Raw genomic sequence first — 24,275 nt, 5'->3', positions numbered from 1 at the left:
CGGTGCTCTCACAGACACATACACTCTCTCACTCACACACTGCGGCACTGACACTAACAGGGAGGGTCCGACTGCCGGCGGCACATACACAGCCGGGCCGGACCAGGAAGAGATCGCGGCCTCGGCCTGATCCTGATCCCAACCGAGCAGTGCCTGGCCGGGCTGACACCGTGATCCGCGGGTAGAGCCCGCACATCGGGGGCGATCAGCACCGCACTCACTGTGGGCGGTACACAGTGACGGAGCGAACTGCTTAAAGAAGGGAACACACTCACAACTACCCCCCCACCCCGGCCCCGGACACCGCGAGCAGCAATCTCCTCTCCCCCCCCCCTACGGGGTGGTCCCTCCCCCTCTCCCCCCCCCCGGGAGCCTTCCCCCTCTAACCCATCCCATCCAATCCCCGGGGAACCTGCCCCCTTTGCCTCTCCCTCCCCCCCCACGGAGATCCTCACCCCCACTTCCCATCCCCTCCCCCTGGGAAGCCTTACCCCCACTTCCCTTCCCTTCCCATCCCCCTGGGAAGCCTTCTCCCTCCCTCCAATCCCATCCGCCCGGGGAGCCTTCCCCCTCTATCCCACCCTATGCCCCTCCCCCCCATCCCATCCCCTGCCCCCCCCCCCCGGGGAGCCTTCTCTCTCTCTTTCTCTCCACCTCCCCCTCCCTTGACTGCTGGCTCTGCTGCTCCATCGAGCGGCCGCAGCCGTCTGTGCATCCCCCGCCTCCTTGTCTGATGAGGAGGAAGTCTGTCTGTGTGTGTGTGTGTGGACAGAACAGCGCAGCACAAGAGGTCCGCACGCCTTACATGTTGTTCCTTCTTGGATTAACTTGTGTTACTCGCCGTAACCTGTGACTCCTGGCCGAAGAAAAGGTTCAGCGAAGGTACAGACCGAGGGGCGAAGCCTGCTGCGCCTTTGCTGAGGATGAACAGCGGCAGTATCTACGCAAGCCGTAAGAGGCGAAAACCTGTTCAGAAAAGGTAAGATCGCTGGAGGTCAACGTGGACTGTGACTGTAACTCCCGATGCCGCAGTCAGTTTGCTATTGTCAGAGACTTTGAGCGCGTTACAAGTCACAAAACGGCATTGCTGGAGGAGATCGGTCTCAAGAACGGTCTCGATTTGCCAGATTCAGTACCGGCTGAACAGTCTGGAAAGTATGGAATTTATCTTGTTAATGTCACAGTAGCTAGAAATGTTGTAAACATGTAGGTACATTCTTCGGGAAAAAAAAATCCCCCAGAAAGTTATGTCAAAGCCAAATCCCAAAATTATATGAAAGTTCGTATACATAGCAGGTGAACAGTACACTCACCATGTACTATTGAAACCTAATCCGAAACCATGCTCAAAATAATAACCCATAATAGCTGCAGTATAGTAGCCATACTCTGAATTAACTTTAGTGTCCTCTCTGAAATGAAAAAAAACCTTGTTTGCTAGTATATGTAAAAATTGAGTATGACTTTCAGTAACAGCAGTAGTAGAAAGTTATGTGAAACTAGAGCACTATGTAGTACACTTCAAAACAAATATTTACAGCTTCAAGCAAAAACTAAATTTATTGGGATTTCACTAGCCAGACCATTTGTGTCTTGTTTGTCCCTTTTCTCCTTGTCCTTCTAAGCAGGTACTATTAGATTGTAAAAGTATTGTAAATCAAAGATGAGTGAACTTGCAATTCCTTATTGTGATGCATTGCAAGCCCAAATGCTACTTTTGGAGGAGCTTTGGGGTTGCAGAAGTGGGAGAAGGGGATGGGCTGAGAGTCGGGGGAGAGGAGTGGGGATGAGGTAGGGGACTTATGTAATGTCATCTTCTTGAAAAAAAAGTTATATTTGGATATGATGTCACCATTACCTTCTCCTTTGTGTGTGGAGGAGGGGAAGTTTCTTCGTGACATCATTGGAACCACTTTGCAGTATATGCAACATGTAGTCCTTGTTTGAGATTTTAAATTTGCATCCATAACTTAAATATCTAAAGTGCGATACATAACGAAATAGATGAGAATTCCACCCAAGTTGGGTGCTACATTTACCATTGATAATTCAACTTTATTGCTTATAATTGTTTTCTGAATGTATGATAATGTATTTGAGAAGTACTATTTCTGTCAGTGTTAAGACCAGAGTGTTTCAATTTTGATAATGCACTTTCCTAGTTCCCAAGTAAGTGCATTGGCTAAAACCTTCAAAAACACTGTTGTAGTTTTTATCACTTTCAAGCCACTGATTGTGCTTCTCCACGTGTTTCGCTCCATCTGTGTTGCTAAAACTGAGCGGAAATGACAGATTGTACACATGGGACACCTCGGTTAAAGGCAGATGCAGACTCTCTAAAAACAAAGTTAGAAAATTGACATCACTTTGCTAACTTAGCTTATGCTACTACAGTTTCTGTAGTGTAACCATATTTGATTAAACGGCTGAATTAACCTGCTGTTACATAATCTCGCTCTGTGGTTTAACTTTTAAAACAAACATTCTCGTTAGTTTATAGGCCATGATGCACAGTAGACTGCTGTGTCCTTCCTATTTTGAAATTGGCTCTCAACTTCTTGGCATATAGGGAAAGAGATAGATCATATCCTGATATCTTTATACTTCAAGATAACATTCTAGAGACCTTTAATTTTAATGTCTGATAGAAGCACAATTTGAAAAGTATATGAAGCTCTGTTTATCAGATTCCCATTGTATGTTTGATTTTCCTGAAATGCTGAGAAATTCTACCTTTTCAAAATCCACTTTCATTGTCTTTGTTCACCTTTCCAAATATCTAATTATTTGGTACACCATCTATTTTGGTCTTATTTATATTTGTAAAGCACCTTTGGGACATTTTTCTTCACTAAAGATACAATATTGATATAAATTGTTGTTTTTAATTTTTTATGTGAATCAATTTCTCACTGTAGGTCCTCAAGTAGGTACTTTGCAAGAGCAAGAGAAAGTCCATATGTGTTATATCTGCTAAGCCAGTCCAGTTTGATTTATTGGAAATGTGCCACCTATGGTAAAGGGCAGAGGTTGGCAGCTGTACTGAAAAGGCCCTCAGTTTAACATATGAATCCACTATTGCTGCTAATAATGATGTTGGAAACAATCCAAGGTACGACAATACAAGTTTTTTGAAAAGTTTTTTGTGACTATTGAAAGCCCAACCACATGTGCATACTTCTTTCATCTATTGAGTGTGGATGTATATAAAATTGAACCCATAGCTTTATCTTCCATGTGGTGTTTTAAATAGAGAGAGAAAGATGGCTGGAGATGATAATGCTGAAATTACTTCTCCGGTGTTGTATGCTTTCCCTCTGTCTGCGAAACGTAAAATATTCTGAATTCTGGTGCTATGCCTAATTTCAAACAAAAAAAAATGTTATTTACTTTCATTAGATTAAATGGAGCTAGAAAATTGAAACTAGCTCAGTGAAAACATTTTGAAATGATTTCTTTTTAAATTCATCGCTAGCAACCGTACTGTTTTTCTGAATTTCAATGTGATTTTTAAATAGTTTTCTGGAACAGTACTTGGGAGGAATGAGTGTGATGGGTGCCTGACTTCAGTAAAGTACTTTTGGTGAAGAAACAAAGTACTGGTTGTATGATTTCACTTCGGCAGTCAGTTCTAGTTGCCCTGTTATCGGATAGTAAAGAATTTGACGAGAAGCATCTCATTCTTTCGGGGAGTTTTGACCCGCTTCCATTATCGAAGGGGGCAAAAAAATGTAGATTGTCCATGATAACTTCATAAAGATGTGGATAAGGGAAACAGGTGACTCATTATCATTGGCCTAAAGGCAAGGACGATGAGAAACTTTTGTTTAATATATGGATTTTTATGCTCCTGAATGTAAAATTTTGCAGAACTTGGCATCCAGCAAATGCACACTATAGATTCTGCGTAGCAGTGGAGAAAATCTACTTTTGTTGGTTAGGTGTCTTTTTAAAGGACAATGACTCCAGGAAGGTGGACCTGTAAAACACAGACATTTAGAGCAGGGGCAACACTTTTCTTTTGTACAAAAATGACCTGTATTTATGCAGTGCCTTCAAATGAAGAAAACCATCCCAAGATAGAAAACAAAAGGAACAGACACTAAAAAGCAGGGAGAGGCTGCTGAGTAATTTTCAAGTCAGTGAAAGAGAAAATCAGAGATGGTAGGATTCAGGGAAAGAGTTTCAGAAAATGTAACTGAAAGCTCTGATACCAATGATAAAATGGAAAGAAGGCAAAGGATGCAATAACTACGAATGATATGTGGAAGAGAACACTGATTTATTGTCACATGTACTGAAATACAGTGAAAAGCTTTGTTTACGAGCAGTACAGGCAGATCATAGTAAGCAACGATGTGCAGATCAAAAAGACTCAAACAGAGGCATACATGTTACATTGCACAGGGTGTGCGCTAGGCGAGATCAATCTTAGCAAAATCAGCATTATTTGGGGCTAGAGAGTCCATTCATCAGTCTAATAATGGCTGGGAAGAAGTTGTTCCTGAACCTGCTGGTGCGTGTGTTCAGGCTTCTGTATCTTCTGCCTGACGAAGAGGTTGCAGAAGATCATTACTGGGGTGCGATGGGTCTTTGATGATGTTGGCAGCCTTTCTGCAGCAGCAAGCTGTGTAAATGGGGTCCATGGATGCACATAATGGTGAATGTGCAGTGGAATGGGGAATGTGCGAGGAGGTAAGAGAAACGAAGAGCAGACCAGCAGGATTTTAAACTATTGAGTTTACATGCAGTGGATTAGGAACCAATGTGATTCACTTGGATAACAAGTTAGCACCATTTATGCATACAAAAACAGAAGTTGCTGGAAAAGCTGATTTACAGCATCCGCAGTTCTTGTGGTTTTTATTTACCATTTATGCATAATTGTATTTAATCAAGTTGAAATTTACAGTAATTGGTCCAAAATTGATTCACATGGTTAATGCTGGAGAAATTCAGGCTAGAAATGGTGGAAAGCCGAATGAGTGTTTCACCAAGTATGAGAGAGTTTAGAGGTGGGTGTAAGTGGTTTCAGCGCAGAAAAGAATGTGGAGAAAAGAAAGGACTCATTACAGAAGCTGAAAGAAATGAGTGATCTTTTCTGTTCAATTGAAAGAAATCTTGACTTGGTGCTCGACAAGGCTGTCTGACATCACAGACCTCGGAAGCTGAGGAAAATGATGGAGAAATTAAATTGGTGGTTGCCAGTATATTTATGGTAGCCAGACTTGTCACTGACAGGTAGTAAGTATGTAGATGAGGAAGAAAAGGGGCCGTGGATATTTCCTTGGGAAGCCCAGAGTTGATGACAGGGAAGGGGGAATGAAAACTTGGTGGGGCAGGCAATGGCAATGTTTGGAAGAAAGGCGTATGGAACTACTAAGGTTCCATTTGGAGCTGGAAAATAAGAAAAGAAGATATGGAAAGGTTGTGGAGAGAAAAAAAAAATGCTTTGCTTTAGTTGCAATGTTTGGATGGGAACAGGGAATTAGCTTAATGTCTGTGTTCTGAGGTGGATGTAAGAATGACAGTACTTTGAAGAAGAAGAATAAAGTTTCTGTATTGACATGACTAATTATTTCTTAATCAACGTTCAGTAACAGGTTATCTTGAGATTTTCCCAGAATTGTACATGAAATCAAATTGTCTTCTGCTTCCTTAAATTACAATGTCCACCGTCTTTTAAAACTTGCTTTATTCATTAGAAAACATGTGCTTTGATGTGTCATTGACTATATATAATTCTTTCTTTTTTTCTTTCTAAATGTCATTAAACTTGGGAGTTTGAAGGAGACAGTCATGGAAACAGGAGCTGTAGACAATTTGGGGCCTTTTGAAGAAGAGGTTGATGAATTAAGGAAAGGGTTCGTTAGGAGAGAGATGATGGTCATTTTGAAAAGGGAAGGGATGATACTTTGTTAAGTGTGTCCTTAACATTATCTTCAATAGTGTGCGTTCTGTTAACATGGTAAATGAGCCTGACACTTTACAGAAGCATTATCAGACATGATTTGACCTTGGATGACCAAAAATAGTCAGAACTAGATTTTAAAATGTCTCTGAAAGGAGGTTGTGAGATGATGTTTTAGATCATAATAAGTGAAGACATGACTGAATAAGGTCAGGCAAGTGGATTTGGTGATTCATACTGGATCAGAATTGGAAGAATGCAGAGTTGTAGTGCTAGTGGAGAAAATTGTAGAGTGGGATAGGCTGAGGCCGTGAAATTCTTTGAACACCAGGCTAATAATTTTAAGTGTGCATGGGGTTGATGGATGGATGAGACTAGGATATGGGCAAGTAGGTAATGTTTTTATCTATAAGTAGATCATGGATTATAAAAGCTTTGCTGGTGAGACAACAAATATTTTAGAATATGCTGAATGGAGCATGACTTTTGTACTAATAGAACTGATGAGCATAATGAATGGGAAGGAGCTGTAGGAAACTTAAGCAGTAAGAATGACTGGAGTTAACTGGGAGTGGAGGAATAAAAAAGTTGTGGTGGCTGCAGTTAACACGCAAGGCAGTACCAAGAGAGGAGCATAACAAAGCTATGGGATTATCAGGAGAGACTTAAGCTGGAGAGAAGTTTGTCTTCATTGATATGTTATTTGCAACTCCCAAGAATGTTTTTAAATGTCTGATCTCCTTAGAAGATTCTAGGTTTCAAGAAATGTTATATTCCTGTGGTTGGGTAATATTTTATTAACAAGTTCAAGCTATAACCTTTTTAAAACAGGTATAATCCTACTAAGAAACAAAAACCAGAAGTTGTTGGAAAATCTCAGCAGGTCTGGCAGCATCTGTGAAGAGAAATCAGACTTAATGTTTCGGGATCCGGTGGCCCTTCCACAGAACAATGTTCTGAGCTTTTCCAGCAACTTCTGTTTTTGTTTCTGATTTACAACATTTACAGTTCTTTAGATTTTTATAATCCTACTGTGATCTGGAGTCATGTATGCAAGTTTGTTCATTCTTTATCTGCCAACAAAGTGCAGCTATAAAAAAAAACAGCTTTTGAATAATTCTATTTTTCTGTGTGTGTTCTGTTTCTTTCACTTCAGCTTGTCATATGTTTGGCATTTCTGCACTGCCACCTTTCTTTCACTTCAGGCTGAAATTAGAATCCAAATAAATTGAAATCAGTTTCCAATTATTTATTATCTGATCCCAACAGATTTCCAGTTAGAAAACTATGCATTCAGTTTTGAATTTATGACTTGCTTCAGTCACAAAGTTAAATATTTGACTTTGCTATTTATTTGACTTTTCACGAGATAATTGTGATCTGCTGAAAGGAGTTTGTGATTGCCCCAAAACTAAAGCACAAGTACAACAATAAATCTAAAAAGCTTACTGAATTTTAGCTTTTGTCTCAATGAGATTGGATGGTAAAGTAAGGAAGTTTTGTTGCAGTTTGAGTTGTTTCTTGATTTTTCGTTTCCATTTTTCAGCAACATGACCCATGAAACAAGTATTGGCAATGGAGGGGTACAACATAGATTCAGCAAAATGCTGTCAAGACTTAAGGGGTTGAATCAAAAACACATTGCATAAACTTGCTTTCTATTTACTTGTGTTAGAAAGTTGCAACCTGATCCAAACAGTGTTTAAAATGATATTCATTACAATAGCTGCAGAAAAACAATTTCCCCCATTGAGGGAATCCAAAAACTAGAGGAGGCAAATCTTAAAATTAGAGCTAGACTGAAGTCAAGATTGATAGATTTTTGTTAGGTAAAAGCTTTCAGGCATATTGAACAATGTTGGGTAATTGGAGTTTAAGTACAAATCAATCATGATCAAATGGAATATAGCACAAGCTTAAGGTCTGAATGGCCAGTTCCTATGCTCTCAAGGTGAGTAAGCAATGTGATTAATTCGATGAATATCCTTAAGTACAACTAACGTATAGCATCTCCTAACTTTTTCAGAGCGTTACTTTCCATTTTTCAGGGCTGTTTTAAAGTCATGCCTTCATATGTGCTAACTACCCGGGCAAATAAAGGTCATCAAGACCTTCTGGATAGTTACTGGTTTTTGAGGTCTCCATATACTAAACCATTCTGGTTCGTTTTTGTGATTCTTAACCAAATGTCTATCCTGGGAAATTTTGCTAGAGGGATTTTCCCAATGGCATAATGTGAGGTTACGGCAGTGCAGTAGCACTGAGGATGTTAACACCTATCTTCTGCATTGTAATTGCAGGTGTAATAAAGCATAGGCTCCAAACAGATAGAAAGTCCCTTGGCATTCCTCTGAAAGTGTGCTTTAAGATGATCTTAAGCAGCATCTTCTCTTATATAAGTGTTATGCTTTTAACAAAGAAAATACTTGGATTTATATAGCTCCTTTTCATGTTTATCCAGCATTTCAAAATGCCTTACAGTCCCAATGAATTATTTTCTGAATTGTTGTCACGTTAGTTAAGGTGCTACAATCAACTTAAAGGTACTTCTGATCCTATTACCTGAGGTAGAATTTACTCACAGGGTATAGTGGTTAAATCATGGCTTATCCATGTACTAATATCGGCCTCATAATAGTCTTTAGTCACATAGCAAATATATAAATTTGAATAAGAGGAAGGAATATGGTCCATTGCCTTTATAAACTTGTTGGTGAATAATGAGGGATGAAAAATTTATTGTTTGTTACAAGCTGAGTTCATGTGAACAAGGCCCTTCAATCTGATTGATTCCGTTTTCCCAAAGCCCCACAATTGAATGATGTGTAAAATACCAAATAAACAAAACCATTTGACCGTTTCATTCATAGTAGCTGGTAGGTTATACATGTGTCAGTTTTAAAAATGAATTCCCCTTTTTTTGTTCCTGCTTGAGATTTAAGATCTTTTTGTATTATATTGACACTGAATCTTTTGAGAGTCCAGAATGAGAGATTTTCCAATCCACAGGTGAGAGTTTAGCAAATGGGTCAATTGTTCAACCATAACCTGTGTGATGTTAAACCAATTCTTGATTGGCAGCTCTGATTACAAATATTATGTGTTAAGTTGTTATTGTAGGGGTCGGTATAAGCGCTAGTTTTGCAGTGTGCTCACTTGTCCTGTAGATACCTGACTCTGTTCTCCCAAAATTTGAGATTGCTTGATGACTTAGATTTTCCTGTTTGGATCCATCAGGGCTGTTTTACTTATCATCATGTAGTGGGATACAGGCTCTGAATTTCAGTATCAGAATATCTTCATATTTGAGTTGGGGCATTCTCTGGTTCCCATGCTCCACTAGCTGCGCAGTGCCTCTTGGAATGCAGGACTGGTCCATGTGACCCAGTGAAGCTGAGCTCAGAGTTGGATACTTTGGATTCTAGGTATGTTTCGCCTTGCTTTGGTGTAAGGAATTTTGCCTTGCTAATAATGTTGCAGATAGCATGAAGCAATAGATGTAGAATGCGAGATAGTAGGAACTGCAGATGCTGGAGAATCCGAGACAACAAGGTGCAAAGCTGGATGAACACAGCAGGCTAAGCAGCATCATAGGAGCAGAAAAGCTGACGTTTTGGGCCTAGACCCTTCATCAGAGGTAGAATGCATCTAGTTGTTTTGTGATGACTGATGACAGCACTGAAAACGCAATGTGAGAACCACTGCCTCGTAGACTGTAATCTTCATTTTGAGACAAACTGCTTGCTCCCTCCAAAGGGTGTGGGTGTGTCTGCTCAATGCTGAGCTTGCTTTGGCAACTGATCTGACTTTGGAGAAGATAAACTCAAGGGAGCAGACTTATGACCTGAGATGAGGGGTGAGTTAAAAGCAAAGTTGCTGGAAAAGCTCAGCAGGTCTGGCAGCAACTGTGAAGGAGAAAACAGAGTTAACGTTTCGGGTCCGGTGACCCGAGGACCCTGTTCTGAGGAAGGGCCACCGGACCCGAAACATTAACTCTGTTTTCTCCTTCACAGATGCTGCCAGACCTGCTGAGCTTTTCCAGCAACTTTGTTTTTGCTCCTGACTTATAGCATCCGCAGTTCTTTTGGTTTTTATGAGGAGTGAATTGTTGTTTATGACTTGGATCTTGAAGTGGATAAGGACCGATTAGTATTTTCAGACTTGCTGAAAAGCCATGATTTTGAGGTTTGGACAAAGTGGTCGGCAAGCAGCTGGATGTCCTCCAGATTATGTCCCGTTAGAGCACAGTTGGCTATAACAAGAGTCCACTTAGTAGATGACTTGAGATTTTTATGCAAGTTTTGAGCTTGCGCTGATCAAAGAGGTTGCTGTTTATCCTGAACTGAATATGTACTCTTGTATGGAGATCTTTGAGTGTGTACAGTGTATAGCTGGAAAGTAGATGGTGAACAGTACTGGTACCATTTTGCAGCCTTGGTGCTATTGGTGACAGAAAAACTGTCAAATGATACACTAGTCTTTATCACATGGGCCAAATATGCCGTCATGAAATGACCACATGACCATAATTACCATTTTCAGGGTGACAATATTTGCATAGGACTTCAGGGTTTACTGTGTCGAAGATATTGATCATGCCAGTGAACACCAGGTGAAGGACCTTTTTCTGTATAAGGGATTTATCTTCAATTTGAACCACAAAGGTCATGAGGACCATGCCTTATTCAGCAGAAAAGGCCACAATGTGAAGCTGACTGCAATTGGTTTTTAAGACAAGTAGCAGTCTTCTTGAGAATAACCCTGACAAGGTTTTTCTCCCACTTTGGGGCAAAGTGAAACACCAAAATAATTGTCACACGTGATCTCGTTTCCTATCCATTTGTGAGTTATGGAAAATGATGCCCTGGTTCCAAATTACGCATGAGATGCCAATGAGTTTCCAAATAATGTGAGCACCTCTGTCCTTGTACTGGAGACATATAGCAACATCTCCTTAGGCTGGACAGTGGGCTGAGAGGTTTGTCCTGTGATATGAGAAGAGTAAATTGTGCCTGTGCTCTGGGGTTTAAAATATGGATGTTGTGGAAATATTCAAGATTATGAGGGGCCTTGACAGAGTAGGTATTGAGATTGTTTCCCTTGGCTAGAAAATCTAAAGAAAGGTAACATAGTTTCAAGGTAAGGTGCTGATCATTTAGGACCGAGTTGCGGGGAAACTACTTCATTTAGAGTTGCCAAGGTTTGGAATTCTTTACCACAAAAAGTTGTGGATACTTATTATTTAAGGCTAAGATAGATTTTAGATATCTCAGGGAATCAAGACATATAGAGATATGAAGGTGGAGTTGAGGTCCAAGATCTGCGATGACTGTCATGAATGGCAGAACAGTCTTGATGTGCTGTATGCTACTCCTATTTCTTCTGTTCCTGTGTTATAGTGCATTAGAATACACAAATAGAGACTTGTTCATAGGTAGTTACTTCATTGCTTTGGTAACCTTAAGATGGGTTGAGGATAATCTTGTCCAGAACGCAGTAGAAATGATTCGCTGGCGTTGTTATACACTGGATTTATGGTTTGAGAGATTAATTAAAAGTGCATTGCTTGATGACAGAGAATTTTCTGCCTCTATTAGGAGCTAATTGTTACGCCCTGAGAGGATTCATCTCGCAGCATTGGTTTTAGGCTTCGAGATGGACCAGAGACCTTCATGAACGGTCATCCAGTCACACTTTTTGCCAGCTTTCTGAAGCCTGTATCCTTGTCCTCCTGCCATCAGTTCTTCATCTTTCACTTGATTTGGTCTGCAGCATGTATTTTGCTTGCTGGTATCTGGATTTTGGTTTTAATGATTTGTCAGATATGTAGGATCCATGAGCATTGTGGGTATCATCTATTTTCTCAATTATATCTTGGTCCTTTCTGGTGAACAATTTTACAAATCCAAGCACCTCTGATACCATTTCTTTCAAGATTTTTCAATGTCTCTTTCATCTTCTGGGATACTAGCAAGGTCTACAACTAATTTATTTGTTAGTTCTTGTCACTTAGCTGAATCTTTTAGACTAATTTGGTTGATCCTGTAATGTAGCACTTTATATGTAATCTTCAAGGCCACAATATTTCCTGACAATCTGATGTGCTGATCGGTATGCAGCACCTTACGTACAGTACATGTCCTTGAGCTGTCTTTGACAGGGAGTAATATGATCTAACATGTGCCAGTGTTTAGCTATGGGGTGCACCTATGTTTTACAGTTTTTATTAGCTAGCTAGATTATTCGTGGTGGTAAAATCAAAGTCACTGTCCGTGGAGAATAAAAGCTGGCTGATGTAGTTTATTCTACCAATGTCATGTGTCCTGGTGATTTTCTCCAATTACTAAAGTCTTTATCAACATGGGTCTTGATCTCACCAAGGATGATTAGTTTGTCCTGATATGTTACTGCTCTGATTCAACTGAGGTCTTTGTAGAATGCTTCACTGACTTCCTTTGTGTGTGTTGTCATTAGTGCGTAGGCACTACTCAGTGTTACATGCTAATTTCAAGCAAGACTTATTTGAGGTTCAAAGAATAGTTTGTTGATACTTTTGGGAAGTGATGTCAATCTGAATTGACGTGCAAATTTAATGACAAATCCCACCTCTATCTGTCAAGAATGCTTCTTCAATTTGTCATCTCCATGCTATGATCATGTAATGTTAGAACACTTCTAAACAATTTGTGGACCAAGTATTATCTAGTGTTAACTCCCCTTCTGAGTTTTTGCTTTTCTTTTTGACTTCAATGCTTGGGGAGCTGGTAGACATGGAAAGGGGAGGTTGTGATTAGGGTTTTTTTCTTCCTATTCTCCAGGCTCGGGAGAGCAGCATTGTATCGAAAGTATTTGTTCTGTGGTCTTGGAGGATACAAACTGCATATCTGCCTTGATCTGTGGTGAACAGCAACCACACTGAGGCTGCGTGAATGTAGGATAATGTTGGAAAACTGCTTGTAGTATCATCTACCTGTTCCCATCACCACAGGGCCTCGTAGTCCAAGTATGTTGGTTAATGTTTTCTGGACAACCTGTATCTGCATATGGTTAAGCGGATATGGTTTGTGCAGAACCGATTCTGCATTCTTGTTCAAGGCAGCTAACCCTGCTTGGTGCAATGTGGATAGGAATTCAACTAGGAGAAGCTCTTTAAGACTTTGACAATATGGGACCTTTTATGAATGAAAAGTGCTTCGCCTCTGCTAACCATCTTGGTCCTTTCGTTGAGTCAGCATGGTTTGACCTCATTGAGCCAGAAGCCTAATATTTGAGACCTCCATGATTTGTATTAGGGAACAAGATACTTTTGCTTACTAGATTTGAGAAACAAAGTTTGTTCTCCTTGGATAACCAAAGGTTGAAAGGAGATTTGAGTGAAGTGCTTAAAATCCTAAAGAAAAAAAAATCAAATAAACAGAGACACTGTTCCCATTGGTGGAAGATGTGCTATAAGGTCGTATGTTTGACTCCAATATGCAAGTGAAACACTGCATATTATCATAGGAAGTGATGCAATGAAACATGGTCTTGCTGTCTTGCAGCCTTGTGGCTGGATGATTCTTAAATGTTTTCCTGACCTTAACAGACTTAGCAGCTCAATGAGAGAAGTATATTACAGCAGAGTCAAAATGAGAACACAGATTCTAGATGATAGCTTAAAAAAGCTAAGGTGACCTGAAAAAAAACTAGTGGTACCATCTAAAGTATGGTGCCTTTTAAAAAGTGGTGGAGACAGATTCAAACCTGGCATTTAAATATGGAATTGCATCTATCTTTAAAGGAGAAACTAATTGAAGGGCTAAGAGGCAGTTGGTGAAATGGAACCAGTGAAATTGCTTTTGCATAAACCTAGCTCTCCAAAGGGTAGAATGACCTCCTTCCGGTCTGTATACTTTTAGTGATTGGATCCAGCAAAAGTTGAACTAAATAAATCAGTGGCATTGCTTGGATGAAAGAAAAAGCAGTTGCTTAATGCTGGAGCCAGATTTGCAAGCGCTTTCCCACTGCGTTTTCTTTACTCAATAATATTGAAAATCTAACCTCAAATAGAGTCATAGAGGTGTACAGCACAGAAAAAGATTCTTCAGCCCATCAAGTCTGCGCCAGGCAAAAACAAGCACTTAACTATTCTTATCCACTTTTCCAGCACTTGGCCTTATATGCCTTGGCATCGTAAATGCACATCGAGAGTGTAATGACAGTTTCTGCCTTTATCACCCTTACAAGCAGTGAGTTCCAGAATCCCACCATCTTGTGGGATCTTGTGACCTTCCTTTCCTTACCTTTTCAATCTATGCCCCCGGTCATTGAACCCTGCAACAAGGGGAAAAGTCTCTGCCTGTCCACCTTATCTAAACAGCCCACCCCCCCCAATATTTATATATCTCGATCACATGCCCCTTTAGCCTCCTCTGCTGTAAGGAAAAGGGATCAAATCTATTCAATTTCTCTTCATAACTAAAACTCTTCAGCCCGGGCAACATCCTGGTAGATCTCCTCTGTCCTCTCTCGATGCAGTCACATCCCTTGTATAATTCTAGATTCTAGAACTGCACACAGTACTCTAGCTATGGCTTAACCAAAGTTTTATACAGTCCAGCACATGCTCTTTGCTCTTAAACTCTCTGCCTTGACTAATGAAACCAACCATCCTATATGCTGTCTTGACCACTTTATCAACCTGTCCGGCTGTCTTAAGGGACCAGTGGACATGATCGCCAAGGTCCCTGCCATCCTGGATCCTTCTCTGGGTCCTGCCATTCATCATATATTCTCTTGCCTTGTCTACCCTGCCCAAATGCATCACCTCACATTTATCAGAATTGAACTTCATTTGCCACTGATTGGCCCAGCTGACCAGCCCATCTGTATTATCCTGTAGTTTAAGGCTATTGTCACTGTTTACAACACAACAATTTTTGTGTAATCTGTGAACTCGCTGATCAACCCACCTGCATTAAAGTATAAATTGTTCGTATACACCACAGACAAGGAGGAGCCCAAAAACTGATCCCTGCAAGACCCCATTGGATGTAGGCTTCCAGTAATAAAAACACCCCTCCGACCATCACACTCTGGTTCCTGCCACTCAGCCAATTCAGGATCCAATTTGCCGCTTGGATTCCATGGGCTTTTATGTTTGCAATTGATCTCCCACGCAGGACCTTACCAGGAGAATTGTTCAAGTCCAAGTAGACAATGTCAAATGTTACATTCTGTTTACTATTTTAAAAAAAAATTGGATTGGCATCTTGCCAACAAATTATTACTTTATGCATTACAAGAGCAGATGTGTTATAGCCTGTGAAGTACTGTATCATCTAATTCTTATGCCTAAGACTCTGGGAGATCCACTGGTGTTTGTACCAAAATTCTATTCCCTGTGAAGGGAATGGATCCAGTTTTGGTTTGGAGTTTCACTTTGTTCTTTTCCAGCAGTTCAGTTCATACTTATGTAATTCATTGCAATGCTTATGGATTGAGTTGTCAACTGTAATGCTGTTTGTGTTTTAAAATTATAATTATGCATGTAACAATTTCCTCCCATGTTCAAAATGCAAAAACCATTTAAGTAGTTTCTGTTGAAATTATGTTTGTTTTCCCAAACTGTTAGTGCTTGCTTTGTGTTTTCAATACTCATGCTATAGACCATCGTGTCTACACTTTATGAATAAATGTCAAAATTTTATTTCTGTAAACTCCACCTTGTTGCATTTTCAGTGGGAAGCTTCTATTTAAATAAAGAAAAATGCATTCATTTTCACATTTCCATGTATATTTGTGTGCCTCCCCTATCGTCTCTGCCTTGTTTAATTGACTTTTCTCTCTTTTTTTTTTGATAAAAGTATCTTGCAAGGAAAGATAGTCAGTGGGATGCTGAGGTTAGTAGTGTGAGAGAAGACTGGGACACTAGAATTTGTATATTTTTAAAATATCATATTAATCTGTTTATAACCGTAAAAGAAAGCTTGCCAGTTAACAGTTTTAAGTACTGGATACAAACAAGGGAGCTAACATGAGCTCTGATCAGACTCATTGAGTGAGCATAGCGTCTTGTGGTGGAGTGATATTGTCCCTACCTCTAGACCAGAAAGTCCCAATTCAAGTCTCACCTGCCCCAGAAATGTGTCAACAAAATAGTCAAACAGATTGGTTACAACAACAATGAGTATTGCCAGTGGATTGGTTGGTAACTACAGATGCTAGACCAGGACAAGGGGACGGCTGCCTGAAAGTAGGATAGCATTAAATAGCAAGTGGATGAACAGCTTAAAAACTTGGAGGAAAGAATTGGCGCGTAGTTCATGAGGACAAAAGGCAGGGAAGAATGGTCTAACTCGGTTGGGAGATGAGCAGACGTATGTAAAATAATGAAGCTAGTTTTAAGTAAATTTTAACCTGATGTCATTAGGTAGTCCAAGGAATAAAATAAAACTTTGGAATGCTATCTGCAGAAATGGACTCAGGAGATGGTGGTTTCAACAGTAGCAACACTCTGTGAGGGTTGAAAAGCAAATCCTGTACCAGTAGCTGCCATGCAGTTAAATGTTAAGCAGGCATGAGAAAAATCAAGTGGTAAATTTGTTAAACCACTAATGCAAGCCAAATATAATTTTTTTATTATTATTATAGATTAACGTGTGTAAATGCAGCTTGAAAAATCTTTTTATTAATAATTCAAAGATGGAAATGAGGAAATGGCAGATTAAAATACACTTCTTTTTGTTGACACCTAACTTTCTAATTTGGTCAATACTAAAAAAAAACTTGAGAACTTTCACAGCACATTCAGCAACAAATTAAATTTAATCTGTTTACTATAATCATCATGAGTGTTTGAAGTTCTGTCCTACACAGAGAAAATGTTGGATGAGATCAGTGAGGTACGCTTAGAGGTGGTTTGGGGGTCAGTGGAATCTGATTTAGCTCATGTTTGCATTGAAAGTGCATTCAGATTGCCTATGACATGTTGAATAGGTGGTATTGGTGCAAATTTATTTTACTGTTTGGCAGTTTCATATTGGCTAATTGAAGTTAGAATTCTGATTCATTTCTGACCCTTTTGCCACTCTAAACCAGGTTAACAGAAAATGTTAACCCAGAATAACCATTGTATTAAACAGGGGCTATAAGGGAAAATTATAATTTAGTTTTAACCCCCAAAAAATCTCCTCTCCATTCTCATGCTCAAATCTTTTCTGAAACAAATGGTTAAAGCTGTTGGACTCTGAAGTTGGCTGCTATCATATAGCTAGCACCAGATGAAGCATCTAGAATTTCCACAGGTCAAAGCAAACTGGTGCCTTAACACCTCTTTAACTCATGGAAACTTGGCTTGCTACCTATTATGACTAAGCTGCCTAGAGATGCCCCGACTCCCATGAAGACCATGACACAAAAGAATTACAAATTACTCAAATAAAAATGAAGTACTGTGCTGTGGATACTGGAGATCTGACATAAGAATAGAAAGTACTGGAGAAACTCTGCAGGTCTGACAGCATCTGTGGAGAAGGAAGCAAAGTTCATGTTTCAAGTCTGATGTGATTCTTCTTCATTGTCCTTGGAAATGTGAACTCTTTTTCTCTTTCCACAGATGTAGCCAGACTTGTTGCATTTCTCCAGCACTTTCTTTTAAGGTTTTAGATTACCACTGTCTGGTACCAAGATGGTAATGGCCAGTGAGATGGACCATCAGCATCCCTTCACCTCAAAATGTTGATTTCCAAGAGGGAAATCAAAGTACCTTGTACTCTGAATGACTTAGTAGATGCCACTCTGTCATCTGACTGGAACTTGCACTTGTTGAATTGTTGAAGCATACAGTTTAGACTGTTGACATCACTGGCTGTATTAACCTCACAAGAAAAGCTTTGAGGGAAGTAATGAATTACCATTCTTTTGCAGCTGGAATGCTGTGTTATGAATAAGAAGTGCATGTATGTCTTAAAATCGTCACTTTTATGGATGGATTCTAATTACTTGAGATTTGCCAATCTCACTTGAAGAGATACGTGGCACTTTGTTTGACATTTGGGACAGTTTAAAATGCATTGTGATGTCTCTAATTTCATGACTGAAAAGCTAAAAGATTGCATTGTTAACACAAATGTGTTTCTGGTTTTGCTTTCAAGTGTGAAAACCCCGGCCACTGAAGGCGCAAAGTCAAATCCATCCAAGAGACATCGGGACAGATTGAATGCAGAGCTCGAGCGCCTAGCCAACCTCCTGCCCTTCCCACAGGATGTTGTAGCCAAATTGGACAAGCTTTCTGTTCTCCGCCTTAGTGTCAGTTATCTCAGAGCTAAAAGTTTCTTTAATGGTAAGACCACCCTATGAAATATGTTTTATATTCATGCTGTTAGCCAAAAGTAAAGTACTCTTGTGAATAACAGGATACAAAAAGGGGGTGTGTAATTCCTGCGGAAAGTAAAATTTAAATGTTATCATATGATCTTGAACTTTGTTGGATTGAAAGGGAAGTGTTTTTTATGCTGTGAAAATAGGGTTTTCTCTTGAATATTTTTAAATTACTTGCATAGGTGCTTTACTTGCTACGCAACTGTAAGGCTCTTTAGATGGTGTATTAGAACTTGAGCTGAATATAATTGGAGCTGTTTTTCCAGGCTGGTTTAACTCTTGTTGATGTTTAAATGTCACATTGTAAATATTTTATTGTAACATTAACAAATTGGACTTAGTCTAATGTGAATATGGACTACTTGCCAAAGCTTAGTTTATTTTGTAATGGTTGCTCTTTAAAAACAGATATATTCATTGTAAACAATATATGTGTCCTCATCTTTTTTTTGCCTTTTGTATCAAAACACAAGCAGAGATTGGTTTATTAAGACTAAATAATAACTATTTTAAATATGTTACTCTGGAACGTTTCAAAAGTCATTTATCATTTGAACATAATTTGGTCGATTCCCAAAGTGCAATGATAGATGTCAAGTTAATAGGACAGCAAGCAGCTATTCGTGATCAATTCAACTTTTGTTTTAAAAGTTCAGATCTATTCATTTGAGACAGAATGTTACTTTAATGTGAACAATAGTGTAATACGAGATTATGTATTTAAATAAGTTTGTTTTCACAGTTATGTGGATAGCTGTTTGTGGTGAGGAATGGAGGCATTATGCAAGACTAGGCATTCTTATAACTCTACTGGGAAAACATTGGATTGCCATTCTAAGGATCTGGCATCTAAATTTCAAATTCCAATCTGCTTTTCTGTTTGTAAATTCTCAAACTATGTTGGGCCAGTTTTATTAAATTGCAAGTGGCTACTGAATGAGAATGCCAAATGATGGATTTGTATTGTATTGGAAGAGGCAAGGCTGATTACAGGCGAAAAGGGAAAATGGGCATTTAAATTCAAATTCGCTTTGTGAGGCTAATGTTCTGACTGCTAAAGCAATATGTCATTGACTAGATGTACTGGACGTGGAAAGTCCTAGTTAATGAGTATGTTGAGTAGCTGGAAGCAAAATAAGATTAATATGGGGTTAAAATTAATTTTTTGCATGCAATGACTATTTAAAAACAAAATACAAATCTGTGCGTTCCTGCAGTTAGCTACAGATGTTCCTTGAGAACGCTAAGTGTTTTATTTTATGATACAAAAGTCCAAATATCAGTATGGAGGACTTAGGAATATACAAAAGTGGTATGTTTTAGCTTTATACTGGCTTATGTTATACCTTTTAACAGCTGTCAATTACATCTCTTCAGGTCTCATGACCTTGATTGTTTTGCCTTAATAATCTTTATAGCAATTATTTTCATTGAAACTTAATAGCAAGTTTTTAATTATGTCAAATTTTGATTTATTCATGATGTAATGAAAAAAAAGTGAGGTTCCCAAGTAGACAATTTTTATCATGACGTAACATCCTTTTACAAATTTTGGCAGTGAAGGTATTTAGCATTCTCTGCTGCATGTTAACTTAATGATAATATTCCCACGTTATAGGTAACTTCTTTAGATTTGAGTTGTCCACCTAACATTTTGGTTATAGGTTTAAACATTTGGAAGATTTGACCAAATTATTTGTTCTGCTGTATTATCTTGCTCTTGCACTATTTAAGACACAAGGTCTATATCTGTTTATTTTGATATAATTGTTCATGAGCCTTTGTTTATTCAGATTAGTTCTTTGTTAGTCTGTTGGTTGCAATACTGTCATCTCAGTAATAACTGATTTGATACGTCAACATTTATTTTAGTAGTGAAGTCTGAACTGAAACAGTTAAGATAGAATGCCTGGGATTTTCTTGCTTTTGTTGAGCAATCTGAGGTGGCTGGATATATTAGCACAATTATTTGCAAGATGTATCTCCTGGATGTTAATGGTACCAAGGGATATGAGATTAGTAGAATAAAGTAGTATTGAGATAGTACTAGATTAGCCATGGTCTAGTTGAATAACTGACTGAGCTGGCTGAAGGGGTTGAATGGCCTATCCCTCCTATTTCTGACATGCCTACCTATCATAATATGTACAAGATATCCCTTATTGTTACTGATTTCTAAATTAGCTGCAGTTATTGACACCTGGGTAACTAGTCCTTCCCTCCTCTACTTTGAAACTGTTTAATGAATCCTTTTTGTTTTTACCTAATTAGAGTTCCAACTATCTTTATTTAGAAGGGAAAAAAAGGAACCTTGATTGTATGATTATAAATTTCACGTGAATGTTTATTTTGTATGCTGCTTTGATGCATTTGTTGGAGCATCAACAAAACTTGGCATGCTCTCTGTTTTGGAATTTCTGAAGGAAATGTACATACGTATAGAGCCGTGAGTAATCTGCGAAACATTGCTTCAGGGTTTAAAAGTACTTTTTTCCCCTCCAAGTTACTATGTTTTCTACAGCTATTCAACATATGTTTTAACAATAAATTGTGTCAGGTTCTACATTAATTCAGATGGTGCTGTTATTGGCTAATATTTAAAACTTTGAATGACGGAAGCATGAACTGAATGGTATGTAGGAAAATTGTTACAAGCATCTAGGTGGCTCCTAAACAATTTGTGTTCTTGTTTTCATTCTCATTTCTGAAACTGTTTCTTGTTATCTGGCATAGCATCTTGCATCAAAAATTGGTCTGGTAAATCATGATGCTGGTATCAACTCAGTTTATAAGCAATGCACTTGTGATGAAAAGGAGTTTGCATTGCACGTAACTTGCATGCTTGCATTATTGTTCTGGCATGCTTGGGTTTTGGCTATTCAGATTTGAGTCAATCAGCAAAATGCATCAACTGTAATTACTTATAAAATTAGTTACAATCCCCTTTTTTTTCATCTCAATAACTTCACATGGATGTACCATTTTAAAACTGCACATTTTTAGTTTATATTTGGTTAAAAATTTTTTGGCCCTGATTTTTGGGTGCAGCTAGGATGGCGTTGAGTGTGTAAGTGTCATGATTTACAACCTGCCTGCACCCATGCAGGTCAAGGTTGAGAGTGCAATCTACCACAATGGCACGATTTGCAGCATTGGCCTGAATGTCTCCAGTGTTCCTTCTGTCTTTTTCAAGCTGCCTCCAGTCTTTATAGCCATAGAGCATGTTGTATCTTGAAGGGAAGATGTATGAAGCATTTTCGCAATGCAAATTATTACGAAGTACATACCAGGCAGGCAGAGGTTTCAAGAATGATGGACGCAGCATTAGATCTGTTCTTGGTGCAAATTGGCAAAAGGAGAGGTGCACTGCTTCCATGGTGATCCAGAAGACCTCCAGGCTACCCAGGCATTTGAAGCCAGTGGTCAGGGAAGTCACCTGTCTGTATGAACCCAAGAACCAGGTAAAAGAAATTTAATATCCTCCAAATGGTGGTCGACGTTAATGAATGCATTTTCACACGACACCAGATCTCATGGTGCTCAGTAGGTGGCAAAATATGCACATTTGAAAGTCCCAGAAGCATGATTGCAAATACCAAATTCCTTCCTAATTTGATTGATGATCTGTTTTTCAAAGTTATTTAAAAATAAAAATTGACGTGCATCATAAACATGTCTGAAAGATTTCCATTACAATGCCAATAGAATGTTATCACGGCCACTTCAATTGTGAACACTCTAATATTAGCAGAACTGCTCTTATTGAAAAATATCCCGATACGTGTCATTTAGCCCATAAATGTATTTATGCAATTTCCATAGCTTCCCCTCTATGCCTGGTGCTTTTTTTTTGTGAGCTTTAGCCACAAGCACTTGCCAATCAATGGGAGCCTTTCTATAGTTTCTGAGAATGCTGTCCATTATCCATACTATGCTGTTGCCTTTACCAGCTATGGCCACGTTTCTTATGTTGAGATTTGTCTGTCTATTCCTATCACGATGTCTGCTACAAATCTTCTCTACTTTAAGTGATGGCTTCCTCAAGTACATCTCCCAAATCAGTAATAAAGGCAGGAAATTTTTATAAAACTGTGTTCAAGTTGTTGTTCTGTACTGTTTATACCTTGATGGATGTAGACATTTTGAGTCCCAATTCTTATTCCTGTGTCAGGTGCGCAGAGACAGGTGAATGTCTGGCTCCATGAAACTGACCTTTTAAAAATGTCTCCTTGTACTCCCATCTTTCGTCTGGTCTGATGTGCAAACTAGATTGGGAGTTGGGTTGGGTGAGCTGGGAAGTGCCGAGGATGCTGCCAGTTCCCAAAGTGGCTGGGTGCAAAGTCTGCCTGGGGACTCTCCTATCGTATCCAAAAAAAAGAGAACTGGATATGAAGCATTCCTCTAGCCCTCACCTGTCAACCCCTCTTATCCCCCATCATGTTATGTATTCTATCAATGCCACCTAATGCCCTCTATCCATCCTTCTTGGTCCCTCATACTCCCATACCACCTTAGTACCTATTTCCACTCACCATCCTTCTCCTTTCCCCTACCATGCATGCTCACCTGATATTCACAAATACCCATAGCACAGAGAAATCAAAAATAAAGTTCTGTTTCTTAAACTGTGAAAGCCATTCTGATTCATTTTAAAAAAAAACACATTTTGGACTGCATTAACATTTTCCTGACAGGCCTCGACAAATTGGACAGTTCCATTAAATTTATGCACCTTTTACATACAGTCACATAGGGCACTTGAACCCCTGCCTTCTTCAAGAGGATGCTCTGGCCACTACCTTCGATGTGTCCTGGGTCTTTGTTCACATGGTAGTACCTCAGCTCCCCTGGTTATTCAAAAAGAAATGTGCTCCAAACTGAACTACTCTTACCTGGCTTAAAAGTTTGCACTCTGAGTTCCAGGGAACCCTGAAATCTGAATTCATGTGTGAACCATGTCTCCTCCCTTCCATCGTGCGCACACATGCGTACGCACACTTGCATCACGTGCGTGCACACACACACACACACACAGACACACACATACCCAGTTTGGGGCCGGGACTTAGGATTTTGGATAACATCGATAATGTTTTAACAAGGTGGAGAAGGTCGCCATTGTGGTGAGAATTTTGGCATCAATGTGAATTTCCAATTGATGTACTTTTTATACATAACATCATTGTTTGCAGTTTTTATTTCTTCATGCACAAGATGTGAGTGTTGCTGGCTAGGCCAGCATTTATTGTTCATCCTTAATTGTCCAGAGGGTGGTTAAGAGTCAGTCATGTTGCTGTGACTCTGGAGTCACATGTAGTCCAGACCAGGTAAGGACTGCAGGTTTCTTCCCTAAAGGACATTAGTGAACCAGATGGGTTTTTCCAACAATTGGCAAGGGTTTAAAAGTCATCAAGGAATTTTTATTCCAGATTTGTACTGAACTCAAATTCTACCATCTGCTATGGCGGGATATTGAACCCACCTCCCCAGAACATTGCCTGGGTCTTCGATTAATAATTTAGCAATTATTGGTTTAAAATTCTAAAATGATGAAACAAGGTGTACTTAAGTTTTTAAGATACCTAAAATTGCTTGAAGGTGAAAAGCATATTGGAAAACCAAAACCTTCACCCCAAATATACTTTTGCCTTCAAAGTAGTAAAAGTTTGGCTTTGTTCTATCAACATAATAAATTAATGGGCACGGTGCCATTTAGTTATTATTGCATTTGTATTTTGTCCTGTAATTGGTGATATCATGGCCATCAACAGCGGAATGATGTAAGATTGATAGTCTGGGCATGACTAAGTGGTAGACTGTTGGAGAAGGAGTAGTGAGTTTAATTGAAAATGTAAGCAGATGTTCGAAAATTGTTGCGTTGATTAGCGACAGAGGAGCCAGAACCTTTTGAATTTAATGTTGGCAAGACTAAAACCCCCTCCTGTTAATCCTGCTCTCGTCAATGTAAATTGGGTTCCCTTCCACACTGCACTAAATTCACAAC

At 39.2% G+C, this 24,275-nt stretch overlaps 1 protein-coding gene across 1 annotated transcript in view; it reads left to right on the top strand.

Moving 5' to 3' along the window:
• The first annotated feature begins 750 nt into the window (after positions 1 to 750).
• Positions 751 to 24,275, top strand: part of LOC109933131 (aryl hydrocarbon receptor-like) — a 163,338-nt gene continuing 139,813 nt past the window's right edge. Inside the window, 2 exon segments of the mRNA XM_048608500.1 lie at positions 751 to 979; positions 18,046 to 18,233. Coding sequence (XP_048464457.1) covers positions 924 to 979; positions 18,046 to 18,233 — 244 coding nt within the window. The 5' untranslated portion in view covers positions 751 to 923.

This window comes from Rhincodon typus, chromosome 2 (assembly GCF_021869965.1).
Source record: "Rhincodon typus isolate 14 chromosome 2, sRhiTyp1.1, whole genome shotgun sequence".
Classification (NCBI taxonomy): Eukaryota; Metazoa; Chordata; class Chondrichthyes; order Orectolobiformes; family Rhincodontidae; genus Rhincodon; species Rhincodon typus.
The sequence above is the reverse complement of the archived record's forward strand: the minus strand, read 5'-3'. Positions and strand labels throughout refer to the sequence as shown.